This window comes from Dendrobium catenatum, unplaced genomic scaffold (genome assembly GCF_001605985.2).
Source record: "Dendrobium catenatum unplaced genomic scaffold, ASM160598v2 fragScaff_scaffold_35, whole genome shotgun sequence".
Taxonomy (NCBI): Eukaryota; Viridiplantae; Streptophyta; class Magnoliopsida; order Asparagales; family Orchidaceae; genus Dendrobium; species Dendrobium catenatum.
The window spans coordinates 909,310-920,286 of NW_021318497.1; the positions used below are offsets into that span (position 1 = coordinate 909,310).

General features: G+C 36.2%; 1 protein-coding gene across 1 annotated transcript in view; it reads left to right on the plus strand.

The window, feature by feature from the left end:
• LOC110095014 (8-amino-7-oxononanoate synthase) overlaps nt 1-8,256 on the plus strand; it is a 17,954-nt gene extending 9,698 nt beyond the window's left edge. The window contains exons 5-8 of the mRNA XM_020820378.2: nt 6,017-6,105; nt 6,734-6,884; nt 7,643-7,711; nt 7,844-8,256. Of these exons, the coding sequence (XP_020676037.2) occupies nt 6,017-6,105; nt 6,734-6,884; nt 7,643-7,711; nt 7,844-7,970 (436 nt within the window). The 3' untranslated portion in view covers nt 7,971-8,256. The remainder of the gene's footprint in view (nt 1-6,016; nt 6,106-6,733; nt 6,885-7,642; nt 7,712-7,843) is intronic.
• Nucleotides 8,257-10,977: the final 2,721 nt, after the last annotated feature.

A 10,977-nucleotide genomic window follows, 5' to 3' on the forward strand; every position in this document is an offset into this window, starting at 1 on the left:
GAGGGCTCTGAATGCTTTACTACCCCGGCTCCAAGAGAAGCTAAAGCATAATCTACCCTACCAAGACCATCTGCAGCATGTTTTTCAATTTCTTTCTCAACAACATCCTTTGCCAGTGCCCGGATATGATCCAAGTATGCATCTTTATTAGCATCCTCTAGATTTCTATTCTTCAACTCCCTCCAGTATTTCTCAAATTCTTCCTTTGAGAGAAGGTCGGCATCGTTCAACTGACTGAAAGAGTTGCCCAAATCATCAGTTCTAGCTTCAAGGTTATTTAGCTCCTTCTCAAGTAGCGTTCCTTTTTCTTCAATTTGTTTTGTAAGTTCCCTTGTCACAATACCAATCTCACTCCCTATCTTCTTGTCAACAACATCCAACTGAACTTGCAACATTTTTGCGGTTTTCTTTAAAGATGATTCCACTTCTGAGATCCGGCTATCAAAATCCAAGGCTGATAAAGGATAGTTAACCCCGGCAGCCCATCGCCAAATTACTTGCCCAACATACAGCAGAGCTGCAAGAAGCAGCAAATTCTTGGTGATAGAGCTAAGAACAGTTTGCCAGATAGGCTTTGCATGTCTATGTACAGATCTCCTATGCTTTGAATGAATGGAGGCTGCAATAACTCCTTTCTTCAACTGTGCCAAATCTCTGGGCCTATCAAGAGCAGTTTCTCCCCACAATGTATGGTTCAGGTCCTTCCCATTGTAAATTACACTACCATTATTCGCACCATTCAATTCTCCGTCAGGAAGCACATTAGTTTTCGAAGTCCTCTCTACAACAACCACTTCTCTCCTCTTTGCATTTGATTTTAGGTTTGGGTTCAAGGACAAAGCAACATTTTTGTTTGAAGCAGGGCTTGAATCCATCGCTGCTGCTGCTGCTGCTGCTGCTGCAGTAGTAGTAGAAATATTCTTCCCCTCTACTGCTTCAGTTTCCAAGTGCACCTGAAATAAATCTTAAATTAGCACCAATAAACCAGAAAACAGTCATTTTTCCCCCAAAGAACAACAATTTCTCGTGCACCTTACTCGAAAAACAATCCACTACTAATACCGTATCGCCACTGCCGAACAAATCCACACAAAGAAACCCAAATGCATGAAAAGTATCAAAATTGATAAACCCTAATCTCAAATTAGCGAAACGACCAGCCGGTGGACCAGCGCAAGAAAGCCCCAAAACGAAGTCTTGCAACGCATACCACAATTCAGAGCTCCGCACAAGAATAGAGAGAAGCGGAACAGATTCGAAACCCTAGTCTTCTTTAACCTCACAGAAAGATCACAACGGTGGAGATCCAAACTTTTAAAAAAAATATATCGGAGAATGCAGAGCAGCGCGCGAAAACCGCGAGGGAGCGGAATGGATGAAAAATACCTGGAACAGATTAAGGGTTGCGTTCGATATTGGTGGAGCGGCAGAGGCGCCAAAGAGATGAGTTTTGGATTCTTGAACGAGCACTGCGGAGAGAAACAGTTGGAAGAAACTTGAATGAGATCCTATCCAAATAGTGTTTGATGCGGTCAGGATCCGACCCGTGGCAGTTAGGACTTATCGGATCTGAGCACATTTACACGAATGTGAATAAATTCCCTTAAATTGGGTAAACCAGCACAACGAGATATGATATTAAATTGCTAAATTTTAATTTTTTTAATGCTTAAGATGAGATGGTAAATGAGTGAATGAACACTCAAAATTATAAATTAATGTTTGGTACATCATCAAAAAATTATCTTGATTGGGCACGAATCTCAAGGCAAATTCAAGTTGGAATTTTTAAAAATTAAAATTGAGATCATCCAAACTCCGATTTCAGTAAACTTACAGTCAAACTGAACGTCTCAAAAATATGAACCTAACGACACCAAATTTAACTCAATCCGAACCCAAATGATTTAAATCAAAGACCCGAAGCATATTTAGAAGGTTCAAACCATAATTTAGATTACCATACGGTTTCCAAACATGACATGCTTATAGTCGAATCGAGCGGCTAGACAAGACAAATCCAACGAGCCCAAGAAGATCGCCGAATTTTGATATCACTAAGACATTTAAATGCCCAATAAACGGTCCACGATCAAGAAATTTAACATCGGTCATCTATTCAAATCACTCCCAATTTACTTTCCTATTCATTTACATTTTTTTTCTTGATTGATATTAGCTTAATCTTATATTGATTCGATCTTAAAGAGATTTTATGATTTTTTTTTGTGCAATGAGATTTTTAATATCACGTATTTAGTTAATATATTAAACATGTTCTAGCAGAAATCGAGTGATTTGATGATTGAAGTCATTTTTGTGAAGGAAGAAAATAAAATAATTAACTACCAAAGTTTTATCATTTTTAATATTGATTATATTGGTCCTAATTCTGGATGTAAAAAGTTGAAGAAAAAAAAAATTAGGCCCCCCCTAGGTATATTTTCTGGCTCCGTCACTGATCGGAAGGCCACCGTTTTGTGGGCTATGAAGATCATGTGATTTTTTTTGTGGGCTATGAAGATCTTGTAATTAATTATAATTTATTTTGTTACTAGAGATAAAGGACAAAATGATTTTCTGACTCTTTATGAAGGATCAAAAGGATCTCTAATTATTTAAAAGTCCCTTTTTAGTCCCTTGAATTTTTTAAATAGGAGCCTAAATGATCTCACGGAAGAACTAATTTGGTCCCTATTTAACTATATTTAAGGAACCAAATTGGTTCTTTTATATTGTGGGGACTCTTTTGGTTCTTCAAAAAATGTTAGGGGGACCAATTTGGTCATCTTCTCTTTGTTACCAATTCAAATAGATTTTTGTGGAGAGGGGCTTGATATCTCATAAAAAGCAAACAATAAGAGAAGATAAAGCGGAGAGGGACTGCGATTTGAAAATAAAAAAGAGGTGTCTTTTGGGGTTCTTGTAGATGGAGAGGGAAGATGCCCGTTATTTTTCATCTCTAATAAGAGAAGCTTTTGATCATAGTAATGAGAAACTTTCAGTTGGGCATAGAAAGAGAGAGTAAGATTAATTGTAGTAGCAATAATATCTTCTTTTTTTTTTCATATCCAGCCATCTTTGCCTCTGTTTAAAATTGCGCAATAAGAGGCGCGCCTCTGCGCAATTCTGGCCAAAAGCGCCTCGAGGCGCACGCAATTTGGGATATGTTTGAGGCGTATGCCTCACCCTGTGTGAGGCGCGCCTCAATTGCGCAATTATGGGTGAGGCGTACGCCTCATCCAATTGGTCCCACCAACTTAAAATGAGTAATTTTTTTCCCTTATACCCGATCGGTCCAGGCATTTCGCTTTTTTCTTTGCCCGCAAGCCCCAGGTCGCGAAACAGAGACCCTCCCGCATGGTCGACCTCCCTTCCCGCCGGCGACGCCTCTCTCCGGCGATCTTGAAGTGTCCGGCCGCCTTGTAGGAGAAGTCCACAAACGATTTTAGTTTTTTTTTTTTAGTTTTTGGTTAGATTTTTCAAGTTAAAGAAATTCTAGGGTTTTTGATTTTTTGAATTATTTTGTGTGATTTTGTACTTTGGGACATGATTTTATTGCATCTATTTCCTAACTTTCCACTATTTTCATATATCATTTAGATGTTTTTATTGTAAGCTACAATATTGCTATTATTTTCCTGCTAAAACCCTTAATTTTTCATTTACGCAATTCTGTGTCCGTGAGGCTTACGCCTCATACCGCCTCGAGGCTTACACCTTGCCTCACGGACAAAAACCGCCTCGAGGCTTAATTATGCAATTTTAAACCTTGAATCTTTGCAGTAGATAGCTACATTCACTCTCAACCATCTATATAGATAAATTTTTATCTCTATCCTAATCTCCATTTTTATATGAAGTATGATATCTCTATATACTCTTTTTGAATCTCAATGGATTGTTCAATCTTTGTGCATACATGGATGTTGTTGAATCCAAAAATGTTTATGAATCACATCCAATTGTATTAAGAATATTAAATAAAAAAGAGAATAGGAAAGTAGCAAGAGAAAGAAAGAAGAATACCAGAGTAAGAAGCTCCGGGGTTTTTTTAGAATGTGCTTGATTACAGAAAATCATATAAACTGAGCTTGCCCTCAACCTCTATATATAGATTGGGTTGGGGCTTGAGTGTTATAGAATTGACTACATACATGGCTGTATAGAAAATAAGAAAAAATGCAATAATAGTGTAGCCTGATCGAAAACTCCGACTTAATGAAGTTTTTTGTCCAGGCTTGAAAATGTTGTCGACTTGGTATATATTGATAGTTGAATAGCCGAGTAGTCGATGAATAGTTTGACTAGAGAAGCCGTCCCACTTTGAGTAGTCATCAGAACTGACTTTATAGATAGTAGTTGTTGGGGCTAACTAATGAGCTTTACTTGCAATTAGGAAAAATGCCTTGGTCATGGTCGTCTATGTTATGGCAAGTTCTCTTGCATGCTTGAGAGTATAAAAGCGAGTAGATTGAATCAACTTAAGCTTGAACCAGCTTGATTTATCTTGAACTAGATTGATTTAACTTGAACTGAGTTTTTTTTGGATTTTTGAATGTACAGATGTAATTGGATATCACCGAATCATGCAAGTTTTGTGCCTGCTTATATTTTCGTGTATGTTGCATTTGATTTCTCAACTTCGTGCTTTTTACTTGTTAATTTTACACAACGTAGTTGATTTTCTTTGATGTTCTTTTTTTTTTTTTGGAAGACGAAGACTTAAAATTTCTAGGATATATAATTTCTAGATATTCCAGGTTGCTTCTGATGTTGTTCTAGTCCTTAACATCACATTTCGCTTCTCCTTCCACTCTACCAGCTTGGAAAAGTCTTAATTTATGTAAAGTCTGATAAGCTTCAACAGTAAAGCCAATATTATGGAAGAGAAACGCATTGCTCTAATAAAAACTTATCTGGCAATTCAATATATTATGGTTTTTTCAATTCCAATTTTTCTGACAGAATTCAATTTAACAAGGGTTTGCAATTCCAACTCAGATAATTTAACCCTTAAAGAGGTTAATGTTACAGGTTAAACTGTTTTTGTTGTTTTTAGTCTTTTGTAAACTATTTTCTATCTAGCAGATTACATTGAGTTAATTTTAGTACTTAATTATATTTATCCATTACATTATCTTAAATCTAAACGTTATTATTGTTCTGTCGAATGATACAAAATAACGGTTTTGTTGATCACATGAAGTTCTATAGTGGTATTAGTCTTATTAATTTCCAATTGACTTGATCTACTGGTTAGAAGATCATTTATGTTGAGCAAAATAGCAAATAGCAATAACAGCACTGATATTTACCTCCAACCTTTGTCAAACATACCTCCGAAATTGATGTCCTTATCTTCACTGTTCTTGCAGAAATCCATGATATAGTGTTACACATACTGAATTCTCGTTTGAACCTGTAGAGTATAGACCCTTTAAAATGATAGTACCTCGTGTACACTCCAATTGTAGAAAAAAATAAATCTGTACTATGAAATGCAGCTTTCCTTGGGCTCGTGCTCCTATGCTACTCATTTTTCTATATTGTTTTTTATCATATGAGGAAAGATGAATAATCTGTTGCAGATCCTTTTGTGTAATTGCTCGTCTTAAACGTTCTCCATACAGGAAAGACTTGTTTCTGCATATGTAAACTAATTGTTATTGCTTGTCGAGTACTTTTCCTTTAGAGTTGATTCTGAATACTTCAATTTATTAGAATTTCTTTATCGCAGCATCAGGAATGAGCCTGCCCGTGAAGTTCTTTGGAGATTTTGCATAAAATTTATAATTTTGTCACCTCTCTACCTTTCTAATTCTATATTATGTCAGTTATTAATATATTCATACATCAATGTATTCAGGCATCAGGAATGAGCGTTCCTGTTAAGTGTGTTTTTTCAGTTATTCGTTTCTTCATTGCACCTTTTCCAGATACTACTAGTTTCTCATTTACAATCTTTTTTAAAATTCAAAGATTCACTAACTAATGTTTCATAACTATTGAGCAGCACTAAGTGGAAACAGCTTATACAATCAAGGGGTCGTTCGTTCATATTTTCTACTTCTTTTCCAGTTCCCATTGCTGCTGCTTCCCATGGTATCTTTCTACCAATATCATGGTCAAATGTTTATGAAACATGATTTTTTTTTTAAATTTTGTACATGCGCCAAATCTTGAAATATAGGTAACAACTCAGTTTGATGAGGGCATTGAATTCTACATAATTGATTTTGGTGTCTATCACGTTGGGTAACCAGACAATAGATGCATATTTCAGTATTTCATGCAAGAACAGAATATATAGAGATTGATCACTACTTAATTCAAGATCATATTCAATCTCATACAATTCGTATAGTTCCAATTAACCCTAAAGATCAAATAGCTGATATTCTCATTAAACCACTTTCTACTCCAAGGTTTCAGATGCTTCGACACAAGCTTACTGTCCAAATATGTCCGTCGGCTTGAGGGGGAGTAATAATAGATATGTGATTAATCCCACATCTTGTAGTATTGTATTTACATGTATTCTACATCTATATATACATATTGCTATTATGTAATATGGTAGTATTATGAATACACGAATTCAATTCAGCTGCATTCATTATTCTTGATTGTCTATATATTATGGTTTGGTTTTTATCTTGTTATTATTGGCCATGCATATTAGCTGAAATCTTATATACCAATGCTTCATGAATGACTTCTCAGTTTGCAGCTGCTCTTTTTGTGGCCAAAGTGGAGAAATGGCGCAGGCGAGCCATTTGGCATAGAGTGCATGACTTCCGTTTCTTAAGTGGACTTCCTGTCACCAGTCCCATAATATCTATCATTGTTGGAAGTGAAGAATCAGCTCTGCTGGCGAGCAGGTTTGCAACCTCTCAATTATCAACTAGAAAGTCGTCATCTTTATGGGTCAAACAACCATGATCAATAGCACCCTTCATGCTTTAAATAATTTTTACAAACTCATATATGTAGAGCCGAACTTGAGGGAATATAATTGTTTGGCTCAACTCATCAAGCAAATCAGCCAAACTTTTTTGTTTGTGATCTAGTTTTTTACTCGTGGAGTCCAACGCGAGCATTTTTCATGAACATGTGACCTATTAAAAAGACTCCTATAATATAGGGAATTCACATGCCACTATACATATATTTATTCATACAAATATACATATAAGAATATAAGTGTGCATAATTATAACCACTCTCATGCGCACACAGATACTCACACATGCCCGCGTGCCCGCATACACTCATGCACACGCACAATGCATGCACACTAAGACTTCGTTTGGGACTGCTTTCTTATTGCTTATTAAAACAACTTCCTAATACAAAAATTAAAATTTTTGTACTAAAAAACTGCTTTAAGAAGCAGAAAAAAAGCCGTCCCAAACTTAAGCCTAATACCTATGCAAGCATGCTCGGTGATGCCAGCAAGGCCAATTGGTAAGGGTCTTGACAAAACCACAGAAAAGAGAGATTAAAGTTTGAAAACTTTCTGCAAATCCTTCTGTTGATCAACCAAATGGCACAAGCGTGTTCATAATCGTAAACTGATTACTCCAGCTAGTTACTGAAAATCCCTTCTCACTGATTCCTTTGATTCATTGCACTGCAGGCATATGTTGTTATCAGGTTTCCATATTACCGCCATCAGGCCTCCAACAGTTCCTCCCAATTCATGCAGGTAAAAAGTTAAACTTAACATAAGTACAAATGCTCGGAAGTGTTGTTCTTTGTTTTCTTGTTTGATTCAGTGGTAACAGAAAGTTTTTACAATACTCAATTCCTCCTGCAATGCATTTCTTTTGCTTGACAGATTGCGGATTACACTCAGCGCTGCACATACATTTGATGATATCAGAAAGCTCGTAGCTGCATTGTCTCAATGTATTAAGTTGCCCATTGTTGGAGGGGATATTGGCCAGTCGACTTCAAAGCTCTAGATTTGATCATCCTGAACATTTTCACCATCTATCTCGATTGCATATCTGAAGATTGGTTAGATTTTTTTTTTCTATCTGAATTATTACAATTTTGACTTAAGGATTACTATTTAATCGGCCAATCTGCTTGCGAACAAAGAGCAGTAGATTTAATTTTTATGTTCCAGTTTTATCGGATGTCACCGAAGAGACTTACTTATTTTTAATGTCGGATGAGCTTATTATAGAGCTCATACTGTGTTCTTTCATGCTTAGTTCTATGGGCAAATTTTATTTTTGGTCCTCATATTATGGCCTGATGTGCAATTTGGTCCTCAGTTCTCTCTCTCTCTCTCTCTCTCTCTCTCTCTCTCTCTCTTCTATGGGATTATAAAATTAGTTGCGAAGTTGATCCGAAGAAAATAATTTTGCTACTATGGATGCAAAAAACAACTCATTATAGAAATTTTGAAAAACATTGAGAAAGCAGCAAGAAAGTGATGGCCAAATAAAATTGTGGTGGCTCTCTGCAAAGTAAAATAGCCATAAAATTGTCATAAACAGATCCTAAGTCAATTGACATAGTCTATATTGTGTTATGCTCTTTTTTTTTTTATGGGTACAAACAAGTAAAATGGGATTTAAATGCATACCATTTTATATTATATTATTTACATTTCTAACTCATAAAATTTTAATATTTCGTGCTTATCACTCGTACATTAAATATGGGTGCAAAGAATGAAATATTAAGCTTATAGGATGCTATGCGTGATGTGAATGAAATATGTAAGTGGTATATTTGAAATTAAAGTTGTTTATAAGTGGTAGTCATGCAATATTAAAATTTTGGGTATTAGATATTGAAATAGTATGATATAAAGTGATATGTATGTAATTCCCTTATATCATGTTATTTTTATATTAAACACTCAAAATTTTAATACTTCGTGTCTACCACCATAGATTCATCTTTATATATATATATAATTATTTTTTTGTTGTTGTTGTGGGTTAGAATATTTGCGGCGATAAAATTAGAGAATTTTTCATTCTAGCGTTGCACAGATATCCAGTACACAAATAGTGAACTTAGAACACCATAACTGTTATGTGAAAAACTTTGAAAAAGAGAAAAAAATCATGAGAGCACCCCATGTCAAATCTATTCAACTATTATTTTAACATGTTACAAAGAATGTCCTGTCTCAAAACTTGATGATTGTCAAATTATAGTAGTTCAAGAAGTATGTTGAACTTTGTATGAATGTTCGTGAGTTTACAATGATGACAATCAGGCAAAAATTTTGACTGTGGTAGATTGGAAGTCTGACAACTGTCGGGCAGAAGTTCGACGATGGTCGATGGCCTGGCGCTGGTCAAGGAGTCTGGTGACTAGAGAGCTCTCGTATTTCTCTTCCTCTCTTCTCTTCTACCTCTTGCTTGCTCCCCTTTTAGTGAAGAATGAGGAGTCTATTTGTAGTTTTCTGGGAGTGACATGACTAATAAATAGTGAAAAAATTAATATCATATTGCGAGTGTTCTAATGGACAGCCAATATCAATTCCCTTGAACATGGATCGTCTATCGAGTGTTTAAGTGTCCTAATGATGTGAGAATTCGACGATCTTCGGCTCGTTGGATTTGTCTCGTCGAGCCACTCGATTCGACTATAAACATGTCACATTTGGATACCATTTGGTCATCCAATTTGTGCTTTGAACAATCTAAATGTACTTTGGGCCCTCGATTTGGATCCATTTTGGCTCAAATTGGACCCAATTTGGTGTTGTTGGGTTCATCTCCTTGAGATGTTCAATTCGACTATAAGCTTGTTGAAATCGGAGTTCAGATGGCTCTGAATTTAATTTTGAAACTTTTCAATTTAAATTTGCCTTGAGATTCGTGCTCAATAAAGAAAATTTTTTATGATATATTAGTTGTCATCTTATTTTTAAACATTGAAGCCTGCAGAGTTTAAAAATATATATCAGAGCTTTTCAAAATATTTCAGTGTAAAATTATAATTTCTAGAAAATTTTGAGGCGCAATCGCTCCCTGGACGTTAACGTGGACTTCTCCTCGGGATAGTGAATCAAGTAAAATATCCTTAATGATAAATTTAGCATATCCTTGGGTTGGTGTGTTGATTGAAACAAAAATTATTGGGAAATTTTTCTCCCAAACATTATTTTTTTTTTAAATTGGCTGTAAAAGCTCTATTTTGTTCCAAAAGTATCAAAATTAAGTTCATAATGTCAAAAAATGATTCTGATGATCTAAAAATGTTCTAATTGGACTGTCCATGCCAAAAATCAGGCCCAGAAGTGATTTGGCTGCCGAACCAGTCCGCCGGTCGACATCCACCGCCTCGAGCGAGTTCATTGCTACAATCGGCCTGGACGATATGTACAGAAAATCACCTGGAGCAAATCTGGGCACATTCTGGAGCAGATTCTCAACTGATCGTCCCAGGACGATCCAGATCGTCCTGGACGATCCTGGAGCAGATTCTTGATATTACACCCCCCCCCCCCTCTGCTTCAAAATTCTGGAAACTTTGCTGTCTCAAAGGCGCTGAAATTAGAGACTCCATTTCTTTGGCTGTGAATTGTAATAGCAAACTTTCTTTTTACTGGGACCCGTGGTGTAACAAAAAAGCCATTGCCGAGCTTTCTTGCCCTCACACTTTCTCAGATTTGATGCTTACTGATGTTGTTGCTCTCAATTCTTGGAATCTTCCAGTGGGTCTGCCTGCTGACATCTCTTCCATGATTATGAAGGTTGATTTGAGTTCTCTGTCTCAATGCATTACCTGGGATGGAGTTGGTTCTCCCATCTCTAAGACTTTCTCTAAATCGTTTTACTCAAATCTGGATGATATTGGTTGGGCCAAATTTATTTGGCATAAGGGGTCTGCGCTGAGATATGCGTCCTATACCTGGATGGCTATGCATAGGAAGCTCAAAATCGCAGATTTACTCATTCTTAAAGGGATACCTGTCTCCTCTTCTTGCTCATTCTGTGT